The 27,159-nt window shown below is 47.7% G+C and overlaps 1 protein-coding gene across 16 annotated transcripts in view; it reads right to left on the bottom strand.

Annotated features, from left to right (window-relative positions):
• The window catches only part of FRMPD3 (FERM and PDZ domain containing 3), a 121,958-nt gene that overhangs the window by 10,809 nt on the left and 83,990 nt on the right, over window positions 1-27,159 (bottom strand). For 15 of the 16 annotated variants that reach the window (XM_032474864.1, XM_032474867.1, XM_032474878.1 and 12 more), the window contains 8 exons: window positions 25,473-25,580; window positions 22,483-22,614; window positions 20,940-21,059; window positions 16,049-16,185; window positions 15,592-15,718; window positions 13,452-13,541; window positions 11,609-11,788; window positions 3,976-4,120 (listed from right to left, as the gene is read on the bottom strand). In XM_032474864.1, the coding sequence (XP_032330755.1) occupies window positions 3,976-4,120; window positions 11,609-11,788; window positions 13,452-13,541; window positions 15,592-15,718; window positions 16,049-16,185; window positions 20,940-21,059; window positions 22,483-22,614; window positions 25,473-25,580 (1,039 nt within the window). Of the gene's footprint in view, window positions 1-3,975; window positions 4,121-11,608; window positions 11,789-13,451; window positions 13,542-15,591; window positions 15,719-16,048; window positions 16,186-20,859; window positions 21,060-22,482; window positions 22,615-25,472; window positions 25,581-27,159 lie in introns of those variants that run through there. The other variant, XM_032474879.1, reaches the window with a different exon arrangement.

Raw genomic sequence — 27,159 nt, forward strand, 5'->3', positions numbered from 1 at the left:
CTGGGTGGTGATTAGGAGGGGAATGGGGAATGAGTGCTAAAGGGTACAAAGTTTGTTTTAGGAGGGGTGAAAATGTTCTAAAATTAAGTTGTGGCAAGAATTGTACAACCCTGTGAATATATTAGATATAACTCAAGAACACTGAGTTGTGAATTTTAAATGGGTAAACTTTATGGCTTAGAAATTATAGCTAAATAAATTGTTTATTTTTAAAAAAAAGCACAGCCCTGGGTACATGATGAACCCTCAATCATTATAAAAAGAGCAAAAATGTGCTCTGTACTTTTTGGGTTTTATAGGGTTTTTCTCACATGATCCTGTCAATCCCTCGTGAGGTAGGTACTATTATTATCCTCAGTGGGCAGAAGAGGGAACTGAGACTCAGTTTATGGAACTTGCTCATGATCACACAGCCAGGATACAGCACAGCAGGTACTGGAACCCGGGTCTCTCTGACTTCAGATCTCAAGCCCTTGCTGTTTTCCATGGACCACGTTGCCCCTCGAAATACAGAGTCAATGTAACTACATTGAGTGGGTTCAGTTCAGACCTTAGTGGCTGTATCTAGGGAACTCTGGGTCAGCTGGGGGAACAATACATAATGACTTCTGGGCCTTAGGAAAGAAGTGCTCCTGGGGAGCACTGAGCCAGAAGCATGAACTCTCAGTTCAGGAGGACTCAACCTGTAGGCACTGTCGACAGATCCTGGCCATGCACCAGGTGCTAACTCCCTCTGACACAGCTGAATGATCAGCATAGACTGGCATTAAGGTGTCTCCCAGGGGCAGGTCCAATGAAGCAGGTGGTGACTTCTCTTAGACAAGGAAGTCCAGGGGTGGCTTCCCTCCCTGCAAGATGGAAACATCTCCCAACACCAGGTTATCAAGGCCAGGTAATGCCCAGCCCACTATTCAGTACTGTGACCTGCAGATCCAAGGAGCAGCAGGGGGAGTGGTGTGCAGAGGAGAACATGTGTCCGGAGAAGCCCAGATCTCTTCCAGGAGGTTAGAAATGCCAGGGAAGCCAGGTGCTGTAGGCTGATGGCTGCGGACGGTGTGCCTCCCAGATTGCAAATCTGCTGTAAATTGCTCAACAGCTTTTCCCAAGAGGGACGCCCTAGTCTACCCCTCTGTACTCAGCCATCAACCACTCAGAAGACTGACTTAAAAGAAACACTTCCAAAGAAACAAGATGGTGATCCAATTTGAGCTATGCTCAAACAATGCACACATGGCCAACACGACGTTGACACAACCAGCTTTCTATTTTATAACTTGATCTTGCTGCATTCTACAGTCTGATGATCATGACTGGTTATAATAATGACCTAGAGGCCTTGGAATGACTTCATGTTCTTTCTGAATCACCGAAAAAAAAGTCTGTTGTGTTCAGTCTAGCTTTAGCACCCTGTGCATGTTGTTGCGTTTAACTTCATGAAAATCAGTAAGCAATGCATGAGATACGCAGTAGCCATTAGCCAGAATATTCGATTCACTAGACAAAACCATTTTCTAACCATGGGAGAAAATGTAGAGTGAACTCCTCCAACTGCGGCCCGTTTTGGGGCTCCCAAAGCCTTATTTTCCTGGATTCCCCCAGGATACAGGGGAACTCAGGGCTAGAGAGGGATGGCAGCTGCCTCTGGATTTCCTGCCAGCCCAGTAAAGGTAGAGAACTGGCACTTGTCTGAGCCTTTCTCTAAGCTGTGTTCTCAAGCCCAGGTGTTGTTCTGTTGGGGCAGCTGAATTTTCCCTAAATAAATGCAAAGGCACTTACTGCATTGCCATGATCCCTTTGCTCGTCTGTCCGTACTCCCCCGCTAGACTGCCAGCTCGGTGAGGGCAAGGACCACGTCTGTTTTTGGTGGCTCTATCTGCAGTGCCTGGCACATAATGAATACTTGAGAAATAGTTGTTGAGTGAATAAACGAAATACCTCCTGTGGGGAGACTACCAGTAAAGCCCAAGAGGTAATCTCTTCCCTCCCAAGTCCCCATTTTCCTTTTTTTTTTTTCTCAGGCTCGGAGAGGCGATGCTTTCTCTTTCCCAGTCTCCCTCAGCGGGCTTTGGCCCTCGAAGGAAAAGCCCAGATGAGGTTGGTGGGATTCCTCTTCCCTATAGGCCTTTGCTAAACAGCAGTTGGTCCTGGAGCTTCTGTTCTGACATGAAAGTGTGGGCAGATGGAGGAAACCCATCTCAATTTTGTACCAGGGACCGATGGCCCCTCACTGTAACTGGGGCAGAGGTCTCCTCCGTGGTGCCTCTTGCTGTCCCCCTTGCCTATCCTTGGGGCCATGGGATGAGATGTGCACACCAGCCCCCAACAGCCTGAGCCATGAGTCTCCCTGTCTCCTTGGCCAAGAGTGCTGGGTGGCTGCTGTTGAACTCAGCATCTAATAGCCCCAAAGGTCACACAACAGGGCCCCAGAATGGACTTAAACCCTTGGGGAGGTGAAGCCCTACAAACAGCAGGGGCACCAGCGCTGTCCATCTGGCTCCTGTGTGGACAGAGAGGCCCTGTGCTAGAGGCAGCCTGAGCCCCGTCACTCTGCAGGCTCAAGGTGGCTCTCGGGAATCAGGGAGGGGCTCTAAAGCCATGCCTGGCATTTCTGGAAGTCTCTTTTCCAGGCTGCAACACTTCCAAGAGACTCCGATGGGCTCCAGGCTCTTCCTTCGGGCTTCCCTTTCCTTTTCTTCCTCTCTGTCCTGCTCAGTAAGAGGTATCATAGGGTGTCATGACAAAGAAGAAGATTGCAGGTGACAGTTACAAGGCTAACACTGGCTTTGCCATCCTTTGCCCATCAGAGGTTTGCTAGTACCTATGGCTTCCCACTCTGGACCTATTCACCAGGAGCCATGTGGCAACTCAGCCCCTGGGTTTTTCTATTCCAAGTCCCTCTACTTCTCTACATGGAGCCTCCTTCATATGCCTTGAGGCCACATATCCTTTCCCAAATCCGTGTTTGGTGGGCTGCCTTTTAATTCTTGTGGACAGTGTTATGAGAGGAAAACATGGGCTTGTCATGATGTTGGTGATGAAGAGACAATGAGGTGAGAGGGTGTGTTTCTACACTCAAACAACTCACTCTAGATCACATGTGATGTATCTTGTGAACCAAGACAGACTTGTAGAGAGAAGTGGTCAAGCGTCAAGAGAAGTGGATGGAGGGCCTTCAGCACACGAGGGGGGACCTACTGGGTGGGTGGTCTCAGTTTCTACCTGTGATGTCTGGGTGCTGGGGTGGGGAAGGCCTCAAGTCCACTCCATGTGGGGTACCTGTTCTTTGGGTCTCCTCCTTCTCCTCCTCTTTTGGTTCAAGGTTGCAGTATCCGGCCTGGGCTGATTTGTCCTGAGGCCCCTGTTTGTGTCATCAGCAGGACAGCTCTGAGGGGTGGCTGCCCTGAATTGCCTAACTGGGAAGTCTCCTGTTTGGGGGCTGCACTTGACCCTGATTGCTCTTAGTGATCATCCCCTCCTCTCGCCAATCCTCCTGCTGGAATGTACTCTGGGTCTGCACAACCTTTCCCACACCAGCCTATCGTGGTCTCTTCACTTCAGGCAGCTCTGTCAGTCCCCACTCTGATGACCAAAAGAAAGGCTTTCTCTTCATTTTCAGCCTTCACTTTCAACTAAGCCAAAACCCCCATGCATCACTCCCAGATCATTGTACTTCTAACGCTTTGCCTTAGATCCAATGCCATTCTTTAACTGGTTCTATGCATTGCTTGTTTGCTATTTTTATCTTACGTTCCTTGACCGACTTAGACACAATATATTGTCACAGGCATCCTTTGTGGGACAGGCCCATCTGAAGGCCAGCTGTCTTTTCCACGGGCTCGTGCCAGATGGGACACAGTAGTACAGCATCGGCTCCTGGTAAACCAGGCAGTGGCAGAATGGGGTGAGCATTCCTCCCTCCCTGTCTCCAGGGTCCAAAGGGCCTCTGACACGCTGAAAACCGAGGCTGAGCCCTACCTGCCTTGATCATTGGAGGTGGAAGAGGCTGGCTGGCAGGCCTGGAGAAGATCATCTTCCTGGAATCCAGCAGGAGGCGGCAGTACCCTGCAATCAGGCAGGCAAAGTTGGTGGCTTCGGGCCACTCCATCAACAGCACCAGAGGCTGGGGGAAAGATGGGTGGAAACGTGAGAATACAGGAAGGAGGGGAGCAGGTGCATGTCCAGGAGAGTGACAGTAAAGACGAGATGACTGGCATACTTATGAGAACCATACTTTCTGAACCCAAAATTGAGGCACACGGCTTGACAATTTCTTCTTTTTAAAAATTTTTTTTTCTCTCTCTCTCTTTTTTTTTTAAATGGAGGTACCGGGGATTGAACCTAGGACCTCATGCATGCTAAGCATGTGCTCTACCACTGAGCTAATCCCACTCCCCCAGCAACAAATAATTTGTGATTTGAGAATTTATAGTAAACTTTTATCCAGGTATCAAAACTAAATCAATCTCTAATTACACGTTGAATGAACCACTTTTACTGAAAAAGGGTAAAATTATATAACATCACATGACGGCTGTGTGGCTGTGATTGGGCTTGTCAGGGTTCAGCAGATGAGTGGGCCAGCTGGGAAGGAGTCCAGGCGAGGCTGGTGAGCATCCTTGATGGGAAGTTCCTCAAATGCGCAAACAATCTCTTGTTCATCTCTGTCCACTACAATACTTAGAAGAGCTCCCCGGACATGGACACTCCATGCAATGTAGCCTTCACCGTGTCTTCTGGGTCACAAAGTCTTTCTGGTCTGCAGCTCTGCTCAGTCCTTCATGCTCCCCACCCCCCTTTTCCTCTATTTCCCAAAGTTTCCTCCCTATGTTAACTGGTGTGCTTCTTAAAAGAGTTCCTTAGTCAAATGTGTATATGAAACACTGAGTTAAACAAAGCTAGGCAGATGGTTGTAATATGGGAATTCTCAAATTCTTTAATATATGAATGTGCACTGCAAAACTTCAAGAGGGGGGCTTTATAAACAACAAGGTCTTACTGTATAGCATAGGGAACTATATTCAATATCTTGTAGTAACCTATAATGAAAATGAATATATGTATGTATATGTATGACTGAAACATTATGCTGTACACCAGACATTGACACAACATTGTAAACTGACTATACTTCAATAATAATAAAAAAATTACTATCAGAGAAAAAAGGAACCATCTGTACCCAGAAGAGGAATGGCTCCTTTATCTAGTGAGAAAGGGATCAAGGATGAGATGCTACTTTGGGGTCATTATGGGGAAAGGGCAGAGGGGATATTTGTATCTCTTATTAATGGATGCTTCTCAATCACAACAGAATGGTCAACCTTGTGTACAACAAAGTAGAGACAGGAGGGGAATGGAATGGTAAGGGAGAGAGTAAGATATGCCTCCTTTCTGCCTTACTCCCTGCCACCAATGGCAGAAGGATAAACAGAGGTTTGGGTGTGGACAGCTGCTACCACCATTGCTATGAGGGCCCAAGACTTGCTCAGCTTGCCTCTGGAGCATTTACAGACATCATGGCCGTCCCTGCTGCCACTGCCTCATTTCAGACCCTCATCGTCTTCCTCCAAGACCCAAACTTCTCAAGGTATATGTGAATGGATCACAAGTGTGCTGAGATCCTGAGCCCCTTGGCCTCTGGGTCCTGTTACCTCTGGCCACAAGCTGCCTCATCTGTTTATTCCAGTGGGCCATACAAGTTGTGGAATTTTTCATGATATGGCAAAGGTGGTGACACTCTAACCTTAGGATCTTCAATAGCCTCCTGACTGGACTCCTTGCCTCTAGCCACTACCCACTTCACTCCACTTTACCTCTATATGGCTGCCTGGGTGTCTATCTGAAACACGACTCTCACTTAAAATCTTTAATAGCTCCTCACCTAAAAGAGCTCCTACTGCCTTCCAATGTCACACAAAGCCTCTTGTTACCCAACGTACAGCTCTAAGCACATCTCCCACTAACTCTGCCTGTGCCCTGCTCCCATCACTGTCCCTAATCATATGCTGCAGCAAGAGCACAGCATTTACAGGGTGTTAGAGAGGTCTTGTTCTTTGATCCTTTCATACCTTAACCTATGCTGTTCCCTCTGGCTGAAATGCTCCCGTGGCCTGGCCCACTCTGTCCACCCAGCATGCTGCCACACGCTGGCTAGACAGCTTACGGATAGCATGACTCACTGAGAGATGCAGCCGTGCATCCCAGAACAGGGCCCAGGCAGGTTCTGCCCTCATGGAGCTTATAAGCTAACAGGAAATAAGGCATAAATGAAATAATCACACAAAGGGATATGATTGCCAGGTGGGATAAGTGCTATGAAGGAAAAGGACAGAGAGCTACCAGAACACAGAACGTCCTAGACTGGTGTGTGGGTGGGTGGGTGGGTTTGAACACACGCATGTGTGACTACGTTGGTTTCAGAAGCTGGAGAGAGCTTATTTGAGGAAATGACACTGGCTGACAAATGGAATGAGAACCCACTGGACCAAACAAAGCACAGGCTGCCTGGCTGACTGACTGATGGACAGACTGATAGACTAGTCAGCTGCAGGACAGGCAGAATGCCTAACAGCCTGACATCCTGACTGGTTAGCTGCCTGGCTGGCTGCTCAGTTGGCCAATAGACAATCAGAGGCTGAGTGCCTACCTGGCTGATTGACTTCCCTGTCTGCCTTCAATTTCCCCTCTGATCACTTACCCTCAATATAGCCCAATGTCCATAACAAAACAGCACAAAGGTAAAATCTTATGCCCAGAGAGGGCCAAGTGCATCCCAAGCTGGCCCAGCACAGCACAGCACAGCACGAGCCTCTCCTCTGCACCCCGCACAGTTCACTGGGCCCTAGCACGGGCCAGATGCAGCTTGCAAAAGGAACACAGAGGCAACTTTTGCCAGAGAGGTAAAAATCAAATCAAAGGCAGGCAAACAAAGAGATTGGATAGGTTTTCTTAGCAATCTTCAAATACAACATTCTATTTTAAATAGGATTTTAATGATCATGACATCTAATGTAATGCTTGTCCCGACAGAAAGCACTAGAGCCATAAGGCTCAAACATGAGAACATGAGACACACTGGGCCACAGGAGATCCCTTGGGACTTCCTTTTGATGGTTTCTCTTCCCCTCTTCTGTGGTAATGGAGTATGGTAATGGCCCAGAGCTGTCTAGGTCCCAGACTGCTGTCTCTTGCAGAAAGATATTTGCATACTCCCTCACATTGGCCCCACTAAGAGCAAGTAAACTTGCTGAGTAAAAACTGTAACTAAATATGCCCAGGCCATCTTCAAATGGAAAAGGAGAAAAGAAGAATGGAACTGGAGGCACGGCCAGCTGTGAGCAGGCACAGCAGTGACTGAGTTGACGTGCTCCAGCCCCATCTCCTTCTTGAGATGCTCGGGGAGCTCCAAGGCACCCAGCACTTTGGTATGCCGACTAGGGAGGGGACTGGGCCTGCAGTAGCCTCAGCTCACACTAGCATCTCCGAGAACAGGATTAAAAAAAATGGGAATCCAGGGGCCCAGTGAGGTAAGGGGACAAGATGATGGTCCTTGAGTCCCAGGAGACCAGTACATTTGGCTTCCTGTCTCCACAGCACTGGGAAAGGCTAATCGGGCCTAGCCAGCCAACTGGGGAGCAAGGCAGAATATCACTTTAAGGCAGTGGATCTCAGGCCAGATGCACATTAGAATCCCCTGGGAAGCTTTAAAAACCTATCTACCTCTGGCCTCACCTCCAGACATTCTGCTTTAAATGGTTTGAGAGGAAGGGCCCGGGCGTCCAGTGGTTTTTAAATCTCCACATGTGATTCTTAATATGCGGTCAGAGCTGAGAACTGTTGCCTTAAGTGAATAATCTTTGTTTCACCAGGCCCTTCCAGAATGTTCCCAGACGAGAATGGCATATCTAGGGGAAAATGGCCAAGTTTGGTTTCTAAATTCATGTCCCTTATTAAGGAAATTCAAGCAGTCTTTCTTGGGTGTACCCCAGGCTTTGGTGGGCTGGTAAACGTTTAACAGCCCGTTCTCTGAAGTCCTGATTTGTAGTATTTGCCAATTTCCCTGGTATACATACTTCCACCATGGCCGCTTTCAAGTATCAATGTAATGTCACTGAATGCAAAGTTGGGAGAGATACATATGCCCAGCTAGCTCTCATGCGCCTGTGCAAACAAGCTCCAACACAACAGTGACCCTAAGGATAGACTCCTACTGAGCCCCAGGGAAGCCATTCTCCAGTGCAGAGCTTCCCAGACCCGTCCCCCCAAATCCTTCCTATTGCGCAAATACATGGAGAGAGACACCACTCAGTAACCACGGATATTGCTGATCTATAGTGTCTCCAGGAAGCTTCGTTAATCCCCCAGCCAGAATTAATTTTGCTCTCCTCTTGATACCTCTTCTATGGTACCTCCTTTGGTATTACATATAATTGTGCACTTCGTTCTCTCCGACAAGACAGCAAGCTTGTTGAGGACCAGGAGCCATATTTTTTCTTTCTTCTTTTCATCTTTGTATCTCCTGCTGGGTTTGGCATCCTTCCTGGCAACAATCAGCTCATACTAAATGACTGTCAAATGGAAACCTGGATCTTTTTTCTCCTTCGGTCTTCCTCTTTTCCTACTACCGCACTATACCATTGATCCTGCCTCTGCCAATTTATCCGAGAAAGGGATGAATACCGCCCTGTCCATTTCATAGGGTACTGACTTATGAAAAGTGATGCACATAGCAGATATCTCTGGTTACACATGCATCTGATTTTCTGTTAACAGAAGTTGAGTGTGAGCAGAACGTTTATCAAATCAATTATAACTTTTAACGCAGTGAATGAGAGCTTCCTATTTGAAGGAATCTCATTGTATGTGAGTTTCCTGTCACTTCTGTAACAAATTAACACAAACTCTGTGGCTTCAACAACAAATCTATTCTCTTACAGTTCTGGAGGCCAGAAGTTTGACATGAATCTCACTGGGCTAAAATCAAGGGTAGGCAGGGCTGTGTGCCCTCTGGAGGCTCTAGGGGAGAATGGGTTTCCTTGCCTTTTCTAGCTTCTAGAGGCCACCCACATTCCTGTTCTTTTCAGCCCTGTCCTTCAGTGTGCTCAGGATACAGGCAGCAGGCAATAAGGGTCAGATAGAGTAAGACTTGTGTGTTGTGTGCACAAGAGAGGAACGTGTGTGGGGATATACCTGCATGCATGCTCTTAGTGACTGCATACATTTCACTATATATTTTTTAAATGTTTGGGTTTTATTAATTTTAATGGAGGTACTGGGGCTTGAACCCAGGACCTTGTGCATGCTAAGCACGAGCTCTACCACAGAGCTATACCCTCCCCTCTCCCTCACTCTTTCTTTTTCCTTACCATTGCCCCTGCACGAGCACTACGATCTCCTCCCTGCCTCTCTGGCTTCACACTGGCCTTGCACCCATCCAAGTCAGCGTTCACTGTCACTCCTCTGTTCCAGGGCCTACAGTGGATTCCCAAGATTCTATCACATTGAATCTCAATTCCTCGCTTGGACTGGCCTTCGAAGCTTTTCACCAGCTTGTTCTGCCCACCCCCAATCTCTCTCCAATCTCTTTGCTATCATTCTCCTCTCCAGCCAAGCAACTCTGCTTATCGACCTGCACATACCTTGCTTATTTCCGTGCTTGCTCTCTGCCTGTGAACACATCCCACTTCTCTCTGCTAATCCATGCCTATCACTTCAAGATCCAGCTTCAAACACTCTCTGGTGGGAAGCCAGTTCTGATTAACCCTTTCCTCTTCTTTTGTTCCATGTTCTGCACCACACTTACCTACAACATTTACCTCAAATTAACTCTTCATTGCTGTTTTGCTTTGGCAAAAATAACAGGTCTTGTTTGTTGAGTACTTACTCTGTGTCAGGCCACTGTACCTACATTTTCTCATTTCATCCTGAATGATAACCTTTGGAGATAGGCATGCCATTTGGCAGTTGAGGCAATCAGTGTTCAGAGAGGTTAAAACACTTTTTCAAGGCCACACAGCTAGGAAGTGGTAGAGCTGGGATTTGAACCTGGTCTGTGTGATTACAGAGCTCCATACATGATCTGATGTGGCGTTATTAAGGCAGGTCACGTGTCTTTATGAGCCTAGTCTCCCCAGTAAGAGCACGGCCCCTTCCGGGCAGCATTCACACTCACACTGTGGCCAATTCACTCCCAGAAACGATAATAATGCTCCTCAGTCAGGCAACACCCACTGACCCTGCTCAGGATAGTCCCTCCCAGAACTTGGGACCCAGAGGTCAGTGGTTCTCAAAACTGGCTGTAGTAAAGAATCACTTGGGAACTGAAAAAGAAAGAAATCCCGATGCTCAGGCCGCACCCTGACCAATTAAATCACAGTCTCTGGGAGCAGGATCCAGTCATCTGTATTTTTTAAAAGTTCTCAAGGAAATTCTGTTGTGTAGCCAATGTTGAGAATCACTTGTAGAACATAGGAGACTCAGCTGGAAAGCTGTTTCTCTGTTTTAAATCCTTTTTATTCCTCAGAAAGCTATATCCTTCCTGCGCGTCTTGTCTTTCCTGCTCCTCTTTGCTACCTGTCCATTTGGCTTTTCACCCAACAACATCCAAGGAGGGCAGCAGTCATTGGTTGAGGACGTGGCCACAAGCCAATTAAATATCAGCTCTGGGCAAGTTCCTAAACCAATGGGAATCCTGTGAATCACAAGTGGAAAAATTAACATGTTAAAGCTTTCAGGGCTTCACAAAGACAAAAATAAATAATTTGCTCTTTTAGAAACAGCAAACATTCCACCTCTTAATCTGCTAACAATACCTCCTCCTGGGAAATCCTTTAAGAAAGGAAAGTTGCACCTCCTCTAATAGCTTCCACCAGCTGGCCGGCAGGCCTGCCCCCCACCCACTGGTCACTGGGTGCTCAAACAGGAGACCATCGAGGGGGCGGCTGACCACGGCTGCCAGATTCTGCACAGGCGACAGCTGCTTGCCAGTCTGAAGAAGTTGATCTATGGGAAAGGCTGTAAGATTCTAGAAGAGCTAGACTCTGGGAGGTGAAATGGGGACAAGGCTCTGCCTACTCCCTGTCTCCCCAGGACCCCTGGGCTCCGTCCACATACTGACACCCCCTCCTCTGTGATTCCAAGTGTGTGAGCCTACGGCAGGGCTCCCCAGCTGGTGTGCACATATTCCTTCAAGCCTCTGGGGCAGCCAGGCAGGACCTGGGGTGGCCAGAGTCTCCAGGGCTGGTCCATTTACCCCAGTATCCCACACGAATGTAATTTTCTCTGTGTGCTGTGATGAGAGATTGAGAAGCAATGGCCTGGGTGGAGCTCCAAGTTCTCCAATCCCCCTGCCCTCTGCGAAGACCTTTCATGGGCTGATTGGACACTCTCTCGTCTTCCCTAGCATGGGCTGACCTTAATACGGGGTCAAGACAGCGTGTCCCAGAGGGCTAAGAAGACAAAGAGGAACCCCGAAAGGCCCAGGGTCTGAACCATTTTAGAATCACTGCACCTCAAGTAATGGACTCGAACTTTCTATCTCAAATTTACTTCTTCCTCTGCTCCCAAAGCCTGTCCCCGGGGAGAAGCAGCCCCTCGAGGCTGGGCTTACCTTGGCATCCATGATGCTGGTCTCCACCCGGGCCACGCCCTGGTTCTCCCGGAACAGCTGGATCTTGCTGATCTTGCTGAACTCGGACAGCACAGTGGTGAGGTTGGTTTTGAGGTCAATAACATGGCTGATGCCGTGACGAGGTCCCACCAGGAGGGTGGTGGCTGACTGCTTCTCATCCTGGTGTCCCATCGTGGTGGGCAGCATTCACGGAAGGGCAGAGAAAGTGGGGAGAGGAGGTAAGAGGAGGAGATAGAAAACAGATGTTGGACCAGTTCTGTTGGGAGGTCTGGAAACAGCTGGAGCCCAGTGCCAGGGCGGGAGGACAACCTCAAGGAGAAAATAGTCTGGGATGCCCCTGTTCCCAGGGCAGTGCCCCAGATCATCAGTCTAAATGGACACCTGAGCCTCAGTAGCAGGGAGAGTGAAGTGGGCAGAAGCAGGGTTGCTTCTAGCAAAATCGTCAAATAGGTAAGGTTTGTTTGGGTGCCTTCACAGTACCCTCTCCTTACAAAGCCCGAGATTTCTCATTTGTTGCTGCAGGCCACTTAAGGCTCCCACCCAGGGCTCTGTCTGAACGGGTGGCATCCTGTGTTTGGTCTTTACCCTCCCCCACCAACAGCCACTCAAACTTGCACTTCTCACCTGGTGCTAAAAGCTAAACTGACAACATAACTCTGCCCAAGGTGTTAAAGGTTGACTGGGTGCTTAGTAGGGGCGGTAATCTCCCTCCCTTAGAAGATATTTGTCCTTTAATAGGCACTGCAGCAGTCTTAACCCAGAGGAATGAATAAGAATTTCAGCAGCGGGCTTTCCTTGACCCTCAAATGGCCAAGGAAACGGCCACCTCTATGCCTGATGGACTGGATTCCCTATGTGATCCTGACAGGCTTCTTGGCACCACCAAGCCTGAGCCCTCTGCCGGCCCATTCCCTGGCATTAGCATCACCCCAAGGAACCTCTTCCATCTGCTAGAGACACTTTGATAAGCGGCTTTCCATCCGTATGTCCCACGAGCATGACAGCGTGTTCCCCAGAGCATGACAAGCACCTGGATCCAGTCAGCAAGATAACTTGAATTTCCTCTGACTGAGGCTCACTAGGGTAAACCAGCCTAGGGCACAGTCTTAGGGGGACCACTTGTGCCCCCTCCTTCAGAGGGGCGTTGCTATAGTGAAGGCCGTGGAGTGGGGGAATGCGGGAGGGTGGGTAAGAACAATAAAAGAGAGCGAGCAGGGGTTTGCCAGCTGGTCCACAGGCCAAATCCAACCCTCTGTCAGTTTTGACCAGCCCACGAACTAAGAATGGTTTTGTACATTTTTAAATGGTTGGAAAAAATTCAAAAGAACCATATTTTGCGACACATGAAAATCACGGGAAATTCAAATTTCAGGGTCCATAAATAAAGAGCTCTTGGAATATATAGACAGGCTCATTTGTTTACGCATTGTCGATGGCTGCTTTCCCGCTGCAATGGCAGGGCTGAGTAGTTGTGACAGGAACCTTGATGGCCTGCCTGCCAAGCCTAAACTATTCACTCATCTGGCACTTTATGGAAGAAGTTTGCTGACCCTTAAAATTGAGGAAAGAGGGCACAAAAGGGCCTTGGAGAGATACTGAAAACAAATATTGCCTCCTACTCTAACCATTTTACCAGAGATGGGACCGGGGCACCACAGGAGGGGAGGAGGAGAAGGAGGAAGAGGATGGAAGGCCTTTAGAAATATTTGCTGACAGAAAATGAGGATCTTACTCCAACGATCTAATAGAGTCCCTCCTGCCCCCCCAAACCCAAGGACAAGCACCCCCAGAGGGCTCCCTCCCCCTCACTGCCCTCACTGACCAGGCCCACAGTGTTGAACAAAACGCCCGTGAAGGTCGGAAGTTCATTCAGAATTCGAAGATACTGGAGTTTGGCCTGAATTGCAGAGCCCTGTGGAAACAACCCACCGGAAATATGAGAAAGTTGAGGTGCACAGGAAAAGCAAACCCATGTTCTCAGGAAGGAGGTCAATGTCTTAGGATAGGCACTGGTCAGACTAGTCAGTAAGCTCCACTGTGGGAGTCTGAGGGGACCCTTGGGAAAACCACAGGAAGGTTCCAGTTGGGACATCTCTGGTCAGACTCAAGCATTCCACCTTCCTTTCTAAACAGTTCTCCTACCTCCTGATCCCCTTTCCTGAAGAATCCAGTTTACCCATTTTGTTCTTGGGTTAATTTTAACACCTTCCCCCAATTCTGACACCCCATGTCAACTACACCTCTCTCCTGAGATCCCCTACAGCCACTAGGTACTGGCCATCCCCAACTGGGAGTCCCACTCAGTACCTTTAATCCTGAGTTCCCTTAAGACCCAAGCCTGCTCTTCCTCTGGCATTCTCTCCCAGGAAAGTCTCCATCAGTGGTACCAGTATCCCCTGGGCGCTCAAGCTCACACTGGACTTCTCCCCCAGCTTCTCACCTGAGGGCCACCAGTCACCAAATCATCTTGATTCTACCTCCTAACTCCCTCTCCACCCTCTCCATCCCTCTTCTCTAGCCCCATGGCCATTGCCTCCAAGTCCCCCACCTGTGTCAGGGTGGCAGCCGGGTTCCCTTCAGTACTAACATTCCTTTCCCTCCATTCCTCCACACTGCCATTAGAGGGAGCAGCCGAAAACATCAGTTGAATCACATCAGCTGCCCGCTTAAACCCTTCAGTGGCTCCCTGCAGCCTACAGGATGAAGGATCACCCATTACTCCTTTCCACGCACACCAGGCCCTCCAGAAATTGGCTCCTGCCAACCTATCTGGCCTCCTTTCTTGCCCCTACCTGACCCAGGTAGGTTTCTTGAACCCTCCATATTGGTTTAGGCTGAACTCTTTGGACCTCCCTGCCTGGGGAAGTCTTCCTCCCCCAACTCATATAGACAAACTCCTATCTGTCCTTCAAGACCCAACTCTGGTATCAAATCCACCAAGTCCTGGCCTTTTCCATCTCCTTTGAGCTGGGCTGGCTCCTCCTTCTCGGTGTCCAGGGCACCCACACTGGTCACACTGTGTTGTGACTGACTCTTGCTGCCCCACCAGCCTGTGCCTGACTTGAGGGCAGAGATCCCACCTTCTTCCTCTTTGTATCTCCAGCCCAAGCATTGGGGGGCCTCAAAAAAGTTTGCTGAGGAGATGGTTGGGAGCACTGAAGCTCTGGGCTGGGAAGAAAACAATCTGATTAAATATGCACAGCAAAGTAGGAATGGCTTAACTCTCCAGGGAAATCTGCATCTTAAAAGAGAAGCTAATAGGTAATGCAGGGAATCTGGAAGAGGTGGAATATGTGGGGGTGCCTGTGTCCTGTGTCTAAATCTGCAAGCAGACTCCTGGGCCCCTACCACCTGCCTGCCTCCTAGGCCAGCAGGCCCAGACTGAGAAGGGCCCGCGGGGCTGCGGAAACAGGGAGTGGGAGGCCCTCAGACGGTGCTCAAGAAAGTGTGGGAGAGCACAGCAGTGACCTGAGCCCTCGAGAGGCCGCCCAGCAACCCATTCTGCAGATCAGACCTTGTCCCACCAGGCTGGGCTTTTATCTCCCAGAATTCCCTGTCGCAGCACTGAGGAATTAGGAAGCTAATGAGGGACAGAGCAGTCATTTCCATGAGAAGCATGGACCTCCCCAGGGTCCAGTGTTGTCCACATGGCAGGTGCTCAGTCACCACTGACCAAATGGGTGAACTGACCCCAGAATTTTCTCTTCCCACATCCCTGCCCCTTTGCTTCGAGGACCCTGGGCTCTCCCAGTGACTTGCCACTGAGCTGTCTCTGGGGAAGGCTCAGGCTTTAGGAAAGCCCCTCTCCACAATTGTCCCCCATATCTGGTCAAGCTGGATGTGTACTCGAGTCAAAAACAGTGGGAAGGGTCCCAAGAAAACCAGACCTGCTGGGAAACCACGTGGGAGACCTCGTGGCGACTAGCACCCAAGCAGGGTGCCAGTTGGCCTACTCTGGATACCTTGGTGCCGCTGGAAGGATGCATTTGGTGGGCCTTCAGTTGCTGAGAGAGAGATTTCCGGAGGGTCTTCTCTTTGATGCCCTGTAGGAGTGAGGGGGGAAGAAAAGGTTCCAGGCCCCACTCCTTCCTAAAAGCAGAAGAAAAGTAAGAAATTAGAGAGAGACAAAGTGAGACAGAGAAAGGAAGATGGTAAGACAGAAACTGACTGAATGTAAGAGACAGAGATGAAGGAACAAAGACTGGGGGAGGGGGGGTGCTGGAGGCAGGAGAATTACATCAGCCACAGTTCCCTAGGAGAAGCTGGAGCTCAAGGGCATCACAGTCTAGGTGTGAGGAATTCCAATTCTCACTCCCATCCCAGGCCTGCATTTCTAAACAGTACAGCACAGTCCAACCACTGCACCTTCTCCCTACACAGTGATCTGCCCCCATCCTGAAGGGCCCTGGCACAACTCACTCCACATTCTTGAGAGAGATCTTCTGACTAGGTCGGGTAGCTGAGACAGTGATATAGATGTGGAGGGCAGCAAGGCCCAAAAGCATCTCCGGCTTGGGGTCCATTCCAAAGCGTTCTCGGATGACATCGTTCCGACTCTGTGAGAGAGGGCAGTCCAAACCCGTCAGTTAAAGATGTTCCCTCCCAACCCATGACGGACCACCTTATGTCCCAGAACAGAACTGTAGTATCAGTAAGCACCCTAGATCAAGGAGGGGAGGAAGGATCTGCCCTTACAGAAGAGGTAACAGAGCCACCTCGGGTCTCAGAGACACTACTTGCTTCATTCAGTGGATATTGGACAGCCTTCTTCTCAGTGACAGGTACACACAATGGCAAGGCACAAATGGGCAGAACATTTAGGACTCTGCAAAAGTAAGACATGCCACTGCTCCTTTGCTTTTCTCCTATTACAAGAGACCGTCCTTCTTTTCTCTGGGGCCTGCATTCACTGCCACCCCCAGCCAACCACGGATCCTCTACCAGCTCAGATGGGAGCAAAGGAAAAGAGATATTGGGAAGGACTCTCTATAGGGTTTTGGCCCAGAAGCCCAGGGTGAGAGATGGATTACAGGGATGGGGCAGATGTACTATTCCTTGAGGTCTGAAGGTCAAAATCAGTGATGAGTCAGACTTCCTGCCCTATGCTATCCAAAAAGGAGTCTCCTGGAACTACCCACCAAAGGTATGACAAGTCCCCAAACCCTGAAGGTCAGAATCCCAGCTATCAAGGATCAGCCTTGCTTAGACAAGTTGCCCATTACGTTGAGGTGGAACCAAGATGAGCTAAAAAACTAGAGAGCCATAGTGGTATCGCTACAGCATAGGAGAGAGGGGAAAAAGAATACTTCATCAATTATCACCTACGTAGAAAATCCAATGGAATCCACAAAAAACCCCCAAACAACAACAACAACAAAAAACAACCCTACTAGAACTAATGAGCTAGAAGGTTGCAGAATATAAAATCAATATCCAAAACCAACTGTATATCTACATCCTTGCAACAATCAGAGGTCAAAATTAAAAATCAAAACCATTTACAGGAGCATCAAAAAAATTAAATAATTAGGGATAAATCTGTCAAAACATGTGGAAGACTTGTACACTGAAAAGCAGCAAACACTGCTATAAAAAAAAAAGTAGAAAACACTGCTGAGAAAAACTAGAGAACATCTAAATAGATACAGAAATATACTGTGTTTATGGGTTGGAAGACTCAATATTATTAAGATGTTAATTCTCCCCAAAAGGATGTACAGATTCAACACAATCCCAATCAGAATCACAGCAGGTTTTTGGTAGAAATTAACAAGCTAATTCTAAAATACACATGGAGATGCAAAGGACCTAGAATGACCAAAACAACTTTGAAAAGAATAAAGTTGGAAGACAAACACTACCTGATTTTAAGAAATTATAAAGCTACAGTAATCAAAAGAGTGTCATGTTGGTATAAAGATAGACAAGTAGATCAATGGAATAGAATAGAGAGCTCAGAAATGACCCACAGATACAGAGACAACTGATTTCCGACAAAAGTGCAAAGGCAATTACGTGGAGAAAGAATGGTCTTTTTTAACAAATGATGCTGGAACAACTGGATATCCATATGGAAAAAAAAAGAACTCTGACCAATCCCTTGTGTCACATACAAATGTTAACTCAAAATGGATCACAGATCTAAATGTAGAAACTAAAACGATAACACTTCTAGAAAAAAATAAAAGCAAAATCTTTGTGACTTTGGATTAGGCAAAAAGACTTCTTAGATATGACACCATAAGCACAATCCATAAAAGAACAAATGGACAAGTTGGACTTCATCAAAATTCAAACTTTTGCTCTGTGAAAGACACTGTTTGGAGACCGAAAAGACAAGAGAAGCCAGAGACTGAGAGAAGATAACTAACATATCCAACAAACAACTTGTATCCAGAATATAGAAATAACTCTCAAAACTCAATAATAAGTAAACAAACAACCCCAATAAAAAAGTGGGCAAGAGATTTGAACAGATATTTCACCAAAAAAGATGCATGATAATAAGGAGGCACATGAAAAGATGCTTGCCATCAATGGTCCTTAAGGAAATGCAAATGCAAACCAGAATAAGATACCCCTGCACACTATTAGAATGACTGAAAGTCAAAAAATACCGACAATACCAAGTGCTGATGAGGATATGGAGAAACTGGGACTCTCATGGCTGATGCGAATATAAAATGCGACAGCCACCTTGGAAAACAGTATTGGAGTTTCTTCCAGAAATTAAAGAAAAATAGATCTACTGTATGATCAAGCCATTCCATTCTTAGGTATTTACCCAAGAGAAAAGAAAGCATACATTATACAAAGACTTGTACATGAATGTTCCTAGAAGCTTTATTTGTAGTAGCCAAAATCTGGACACAATTCAGCAGGTGAACTGACAGACACATTTTCATACATCCACACCACCAAATACTACTTCACAATAAAAAGGAATGAACTACTGATACACACAACGTGGTGGACCTCAAAAGCATGCTGAGTGAAAGAAGCCAAATCAAAGTAAGTGCTCATACTGTATGATTTCATTTATACAAAACTCTAGAAAATGCGCATTAATGACAGAGGGCAGGTCAGTGGCTGCCTGGGGATGGGGATACGAATTGCAGAGGAGTCTGAGGAAACTTTTGGGGGTGTTGGATGTGTTCAATATCTTGACTGTGGTAATGGTTTCATGGATACAAATATATGTCATAACTTATCATATTGTCATTTTAAATATGTGCGGTTTCTTATATGTCAATTAGACCTAATAAAGCTGTTCAGTATAAAAAAGGAATACAGCTGAAGGTCATATTCTCATAAAGGGGCAGAGAGGGCAGACCAGGTTTTGTCATCAAATTCCAAAATATTTGAACCAACATGTTCCCCAGAAGCTGGAAGGAAGAAATTTAAGGAAAACCAAATGGGAACTAAGCATAAAATTCGTAGAGGAACCACAACCCATTACCCCTTGGAGTGCTGGTAAAGGGGCCCAAGGCTGTTTGAGAAATGTCCCAAACATCTTAGGTTGTCAGAAGCAGCAGAAAAGACAACCATGGCGTCACACAGCACACCACTAGGTAGACATCACTGGAGATGAGTTTTGAGATTTTTCCCTCCTTTCAGCAAGCACTCTATATGTCCTAAAGGCACCTAAAAATCAACATATCCCAAAGTAAACTCATCTTTTTCCCAAACCCATTCCACTACCTGTGTTCCCTAACTTGCGGGATGATACCATTTCTACCAGAACTCGAGTCAAGAAGTAAACAAAGAAAAAAAAAAGGTGTGTGGGGGGGAGAACTCATCTAGTCAAAGCCCACTGATTCTACCTTTTAAATATCTCTTGACTCTCACCCCGCCCCCACCATCACGACCTTGGCTGTGGCCCCCAGTGTTTCTCCTGTGAATAACTGCCATAGCTCCCTAGTTGGTGTACTTCCTCCGCACTCTGAACTTTTGAAATTGCTCATCTGATCAAGCTCTGCACCTTTCAGCCTTTCTGTGCCCCCACCCTAAGCAGGTTCTTTACCTTGGCTGTGCATTAGAATCACCCAAAGAATTAAAAAAAAAATACCAATGTTTGGACATTACTTCCGTAGATTTTGATTTATTTGGGCTTGGGTGGGGCAGGACATTGTTTACAAAGCTTCTCAGGTAATTCTAACATGCAGCTAGAGTTAAGACCCACTGCCCTAAAAAAAAAAAAAAAAAAAAACACCAAAGAGAAAAAACAACAGTGAAAGACTCACTGCCCTAAAGCAGCGACTCCTGAATGCTACCAGCATCAGAATCCCTTGGAGGGCTTTTTCAAACACAAATTGCTGGGCCCTGCCCGCAGAGTTTCTGATTCAGTAGAACTGAGCTGGGGCCCAACAATTTCTAGCTATAACAAGTTCCCCAGTTGAAGCTGACACTGCTGGTCAACGGACAACACTTCAGAAACATCGCCCAGCCTAAATCATTTTAAAGTCTGTGCTTGCCATGACCTACCAAGCCCTTCACCATCTGCCTCCTGTCTCTCCCATGTCATTTCCTCCTTCTCCTTACCTTTTGTTCTGCACTCCAGCCACAATCCATTACTCAGTTCTCTCATCAAGCCATGCCATTTCATGTCATTAAGTCTTTGTAGATCCAAGTCAGTCCCTATGTTTAGAATGTGCCCTCTTCACTCGATCTCTGCACACAGCAAATATCCACTTCAAGGCTGACAGCATGCATGGATCACTTCCTCTGTGAAGCCTTCACAATACCCCTCCCATCAAGAGTAAGCAAATTGCTTCCTGAGTGCCCCTACTGACATTGTACCCTGCCATCCTCATAGTCCCTGGATACTGTCTTGTATTTACCTGTACATGTATCTGTCTATGAGCCCTAGCGATCTGGGACAGTTCTTTGTTCACCTTGATTGTCACTACCTAGCACAGGGCCTGGCCCAGAGTACGTGCAAATGTTTCTGGATGAACTGAATTGGGAGTCATCTCCTCAATGGAGCTAGTATTGAGGACTGGGACTTTCTGTCACCCAAATGCACTTGTTAAACCAGGGGATGCTGTGAGGGTGCCAGAGTTACTGGGGTTGCTTGCTCCTGAAAACTGATGAGATCTGTCTAGACAAACAGACAGGACTTTGAGCCACAGCCAGCTCAGGTCACCAGGCCAACCAACTTGACCAGAGCCTACAAGAATCACAGAAAAGGAAAGGGCCTTCAGAGCTATCTGGAGGTTGGAAAAACTTACATAGCGACTTCACTGTGATGGCAGAACAGCCTGCCTGTTTGTCCATTGGTCTGTCTGTGTATCCCCAAGCCAGACTCTACCTGGATGTACAGGTACTCGAAAGCAGCAGGATCCCGACGCAGCAGCTCCACGGGGTCTTTGGGAAAGAAGCTTATCCGGAAGAGGCATTTCATTCCATGATAGTGTGTCCGCTGCACTACCTGAATCCCAAGGAGGAGGGGAAGGAGGAAAAAAGAGCTGGGATCAGTGGCTGGGGTGGCAGGAGTCAGCTCAGTGGCTCTTCAGTGCAGGGCTTGCAGCAAAGCCGGGGTGCTGTTTCCTACTCTGTCTTCCGCCTGGCCGATTCCAATTACCCTTGGGGGAAGTGATGAGGAGCCAGGTCTTTTCTGCCCTGCTGACCCAAAGTGACCCCAATTTGCGAGTCACTTATCCAGAACTTGGCCTTTATCCATAATCTAAGGCCCAAGACACAAGGTAGGAAGAAAGGGCTCCTGGGAACTTCTCTGACTCTTCTTGCTGTGGGGCTAATGCCTTTACCTTGCAGAGGAAGTTGTTGATTAGCAACCAGATCCAAGATTTAAAGTCCCATCTGGAGGTATAGCTCAAGCAAATTGGTAATATATCAGTTACTGCTGAAGCTGGGATGGGTGATGAGGGTTCCTCATACAATTCCTTCTACTCTGGTCAATGTTTGGAGGTTTTTTTTTTTTTTGTAATAAAAATGCTTAAAATCCCATTTGGAACAAGAGTCCAGTTGGATCCAAAAGGCCTCTTGAAGGGTGAGGAGGCACTCAGACCTCCCTCCAGGCAGGACATCCACAACAATTCCTTCATAGATGGGAATCTGTGAGTCTCTGGACTGCATTGGCTGAGAGCAAAACTTGGAGAATCATTTCCTAAATCCTTTCATTCTTTTGGTGTGTCTCATTTTGGCTTTTGTTTTGCTTCCGTTAGATATTTCTTCTCAACTGTCCCTCTCCAACTCCTTCCCTCCCTCCCTGGGAATATTGATTGGCCCCTGTTGCCTCTCTTATTCTTCTGGGTGCTTTCCCATTGGTGAAACCCTATCCAGCAGTCCTGGATTTTCCTGGCCTTTTCCCCTACAGTAAAGACTAGGAAGATCAATTTCTCCTACTCTGCCTTGGAAGTTGACATGGGTGATGTGTTAGCCATTCTTGGCTCCACTCAGCCCATTCCCAGCCTACATGTGTCCTAGTCTCAAGGGTCTCACTAGACTCCACTCGCTGACCCTTCTATATTATAGCCTTCACCTGAAGGGCAGGTTTCCTCTCAGAGGCAGAAAATTCTAGTAGGCAGGGCTTCTAGGAGACAGTGGACTTAACACCGCTCTCCAACTCAACATTCTGCACAGTGAATCGCCACCCGACTCTTTCCCAACGAGTGACTGCTGAGACGAACAACCTTCACAGCCTTTTTAAGTCACAAGAGACACTGTTAAACAGCTTCTGCAGGTGGGTAGTACAGACCTCGATTGAGAACTGTGACTTCTGGGAGCTGACTGAGCATGTCATGATGAATTGCGCAGAAAGAGAGTGCCTGGCAGCCTCTCCTTTACTAGGGCCACCTGCAAAACCATCAAGCCAGGACAAAAGAGTTACTTACATAAGCCAGGGGCTGCTTGTCCTGGAGAAGCAGGAACTTGTGGTTCTGTTCTGGTCCGGCATACTCAAGGACAAGAGCAAAGTGCTCAATGTACCTCAGGGAAAGACGGTCCTGTAATGTCACCATCACATCCTGTAGAAGATAAAAGAGCCTTGAGAGAGAGCTCTGTTCCAGCTCTAAGATAGTCTAAGCACCAAACACGGGAGAGGGGGACTGAACATGGAGAAAGACAGTCCTGGGGAGAAGGCTGAGGCTTGGAAAGTGGGCCGGACAGACACTGGCCTTTGTGGTGGCCCAGGCACCGTGCTCCAGAATGAGAGTGACCCCTGTGTGCTGGTCAGAGGCCAAGGCTCTGGGGAACACCAAAGGTACAGAGGGTGAAGGGAGGTGTTTCTGAACTTGGCCTGGCCAGGCATATGGCAAAAGAAGGTCATGGCCTTCCTTGCCCTTCTCTCTCCTTCCATGCAACAAATTTCTTTCCCAAGTGGGTACTAAGTGCCAGGCACTGTGATGGTTTTTCCCTCACCTTCTCACATAAGTCAGAATGTTCGCTCTGGTTTGTCAACTCTTTACTTAGGAATCAACGAAAGCCTAAGCCACAATTACATGATTAAAAAGTAGATGATTTCTGGATTCACAGTCTAAATCAAATGACTGGAGTTACTGGCAAAACATTCCTTTTGGATTGTAGCTGGCTTTTTGAGATGATCGATTTAGCAACTTGAAAAATGTATCTGTGCAGAGGAACAATGTCACGTGTTTTGTGTACAGTCATGAATCTGACTACTTCTGCGCTCCGTCTGCTCTGCTGCCCTACTTTTAATATTAGGGTGTCTGGAAATGTCTCCGTGGGGGCTGCTGCCCACATGTGTTTTGAGACTTCTGCCATCTATTTGCTGTGACTTCGGCATACACCAGCTTCTAGCGTGTGTTTGTGGAGCCAGGATCGCTCAGTCCCCACCCTCGAAGGCCGGAAAGAAGCAGGCTTGGGAATGCAAAGCTCCCTTCCAGCCAGGAATTGCCAAACAAGCCCCTCACTGAACATTGAAAGCCGTTTAGCTATTTAAATGTTAGGCTTGAAACTGGTGGGTACTTAAGAGTATCTCTTTGTATTAACCAAGTAGTCACAGAGGCGCCAGTGTTGCTGGAGTCTGGCAGGGACAAATGAGGTTTTCTTTGCAGTTCGGCTGTGTTGGGACTGTGGATGGCCAAGCCGGTGATTGCCAACTGGTGTTACAAGTGTAACAGCCCCCGTGCCAGGCTGTCAATTCACCCAGGTACCTCTGGGACAAGTGGCTTGGCAGCCTGTCCAAGTTCCAATGAAGAGCTAGTGCACCCTCCCTAAAGTCAGGGTAAGACCACAAGCCAAGGGACACTGCTGTCCTGGACGGCTGGGGCTACCCGGAAGGACCAATGGTAGTGATGTCGTGAGTTAAGAGGATGCTCAGAGAAGCCTCCAAGGGGAAAGAGAGGAATAAGTGCTCCGGTGTGGAGACAGGTCTACAACAGACACACTGGCCCATGAAGTAACCCAAAGGAGGGTGCTGACACAGAGAGATACCCACATCTGGAGGAGGGGCACTTGGACACCCCCGGGTGGCCTAGTTTCAATGTCCCTCTCATAGACAGAAACCTTCAATAATCAAGAGACCATCCTGGGGCACCCTAAGGAGTGTTTTTTGCTCCTGGGTCCCCTGGGAGACCCATCCCGGCCTCAGTCTTCCAAAGAAATGCTCACTTCAGTCAACACGGGTTAGGCCCAGTGTTTTGCAATTCGGGTGCACCTGGCACTTTGGGCAGAACAATTCTTCATCAGTCAGGGACTGTCCCACTCCTTGCAGGATACTTAGCATCATTGATCCTGAGATACTAAATGCCAGGAGCATGCCAAACCCCAGGATGACCACAAATACCCTCAGACATCCCCAAAAACCACCTGGGAGGGGGCAATGCCAACCCTGGCTGAGAACCACCAGCAAGGCCAATTCTGAATACCTGATAACTCCTCTTAGGGAAAGTTTCCTGGCCCAGGGATTTTTTTCTTTTTAAGTAGGGTGCTCAGGTTTGGACTTAGGACCTCATCCATGCTATGCTAAGCTTACCATACCACTGAGCTATACTCCCTCCCCCTCCCCCCAGGGCTTTCTTTAATTATAGGGCTGTCTTGGCTCCAAGAGGGGTACCTCAGAACACCTGTGGGCCAAGGTGGGTTTTTCTGGGCAGCATTGATTGCATGGAAACATTCATTCTGAGGATGGCATTCTCTTTCTGGAGAGAATCCAGAAAAAGCAGGAGCAGATATTTCTGTCCCAGAGCAGAGTAGAACCTGGGCGCTAATTGTATCATCACCTCTCCTCCTTAGGATGAAGGGAATAACTACAACTCCTAGATGCCTGGCTGAGCCGTTAAGAATCACAGCTCGGTAACTGCTCTCACAGCTCGGTAACTGCTCTTACTGTGAAAGGAATAGCCAAAGGGACTGTTGGACTTTTCAAATCTTGGTTCAGTGCTTAAGATCTAGTTGTTATTTAAAAAGCAAGGCATGGCTAAGCTAATCTCCCGAGAGATTGTTTGTTGATTTCTGTGTGTAAACTTGCGTAGGTGTTATTGTATCAATATAAATCACTTTTGCTTTAGAAATGGCTTAATGATCTTCACATTTCTTAGCTCCTAAGAATCTTGAAGCTCGCAGTATAACACGAACACAAAGCAGTTCATCAGTAGATGTGTGCACACATGCATGCACACACACATACACGCTTAGTCATGCACATGTACACAGTTGGGCATGCAACTTTCCACAACCACAATCATCTGAGGACTATGTGTCTTTGCAACCTGCTGCTCCCAGCAGCAGGAGCTCAAAGGCCAAGGCCATCTTGCTCTGGCAGTGAGTGGCTCTGCGCAAACTCAGAGGAACCCGGGGACTAGCAGCTCTGTGTGCTCTGGAGAGGACAGCGCTGACCTGGGAGAGGAGACTCCGTATGTACCTTAACAGTGGTCCGGCCATCAAATGTGAACGACTTGATCTGCCCATTTTCTAAGAACACCTTCAGAACGTTGGGAATGAGGAGAAGAGCTTCTTTCTTCATCATTTTCTGTGAACCATCAGGGAGAGGACAAGGAGGGGGGCTCATTTAGAAGGATGAGGGAAGCCAGAGAAGGGGCGTGGAAAGGAAGAGAAAGGACAAAGAGACAGAGGAGAGAACCAATCAACGATAAAGTTACATGGACACCAGAACCAAATTCTCCCAGAAGACACTGGGCCATATCAAAAGCTCACCCATCATTCAATGTCATGCCCACATTCTACTGGGGCTCAAAGCTCCTCAGCTCAGAGTGGGGCTTGGCCCATAGGGACCATCACACACTGAAGGGCTGATGGGATGTCTTAGGAGCCCGCCTCACTTACTTGTTCTTATCTCCTGACTCCTTCCTTTCCACCAGGCCCTTCACACTTCAATATCACTTCACTGTCCATGCTTTTGCTCTGCCATTCCCCCTCCCTCACGGCATTCTAGGTCCTCTCTGACCTGGCCCCTGCCTACTTCTTTGGAGTCATGTCTTACCATTCATTCCAGGTACCCACACTGCTCTTTCATGCCTCCAGGCCTCTAACAACTCATCATTCAGGGACAGCCTCACTCCCCGCAGGACATTTAGCATTTCTGACTCTGAGACACTCAATGCCAACAGCACACCAAATTGTTGGGATGACCCCAAACACCCTCAGACGTACCCCAAAGCTCTCTAAGAGTGGGCAGTACTGACCCTGGTTGAGAACCACTGGCAAAGCCCATTTTTGAACACCTGATAACTCCTTAACAAAAGATTCCCTGGCCAGGCGTTTCTCTGTCTATAGAGTGGGATATGTTAGGTTCTCAATAAATATTCATGAAATAAAGACTATTCCCTCTGCCTCCCTCTTCTGCTCCCTGGCAAACTCCTACTCATCCTTCAAAACCCAGCTTAAATATGAATTCTGTAGAGCCTGTCCAATATCATCAGGTACTTGGACCTGGTGTTCCCACCTGTTCCCCTAACAACTTACACACACCTAAGTGCTCTTAGATTCTTGAAGAATGTTTGCCTTTCACAATCAAATGGTGAACTCTGAGCACAATGACCATGTCCTCTTCAATCTTTGTAGTCCTGACATTGAGCAGAGGCACACAGGTGGTGCTCAATAAATGGCTGCTGAATATATGAGCAGTAGGTGCTTAATATGTGCTTACTTGAATGGTTAGACTCCTTAGGAGAATCTAACCATTTCCTTGGGCCAACATCATCAGTTCCATAGGAACGGAAAAGCTGCATAAGATGACCAGATTCCTGAATTCACGGAGCCTCTGCTGCCTGCCCAGCACTATACTAAGCCCCAGGAGGGCTACAGCAAGAGCAGAGGACCGAGGTTTAGCCCTGGACTCTTGTAGTGACCTGGTGTGCGCGCACACACACACACACACACACACACACATCCACCAGAGAACAACAATAAAACCAAAACAAACCAATGGATATAAGATAGTTAAGGTTTCCTTGATGAGGTGAATTTGATTTTGATTTTAAAGGAGATGACAGGTCTGGACTATTAGAAAGGCCAGAAGAGAACAGTTCAGATCTAGGGTCCATCACGGACAAAGTATGAAAACAACATACAAAACACCATGGGTCGGG

The sequence above is a fragment of the Camelus ferus genome, chromosome X (assembly GCF_009834535.1).
Source record: "Camelus ferus isolate YT-003-E chromosome X, BCGSAC_Cfer_1.0, whole genome shotgun sequence".
NCBI lineage: Eukaryota > Metazoa > Chordata > Mammalia > Artiodactyla > Camelidae > Camelus > Camelus ferus.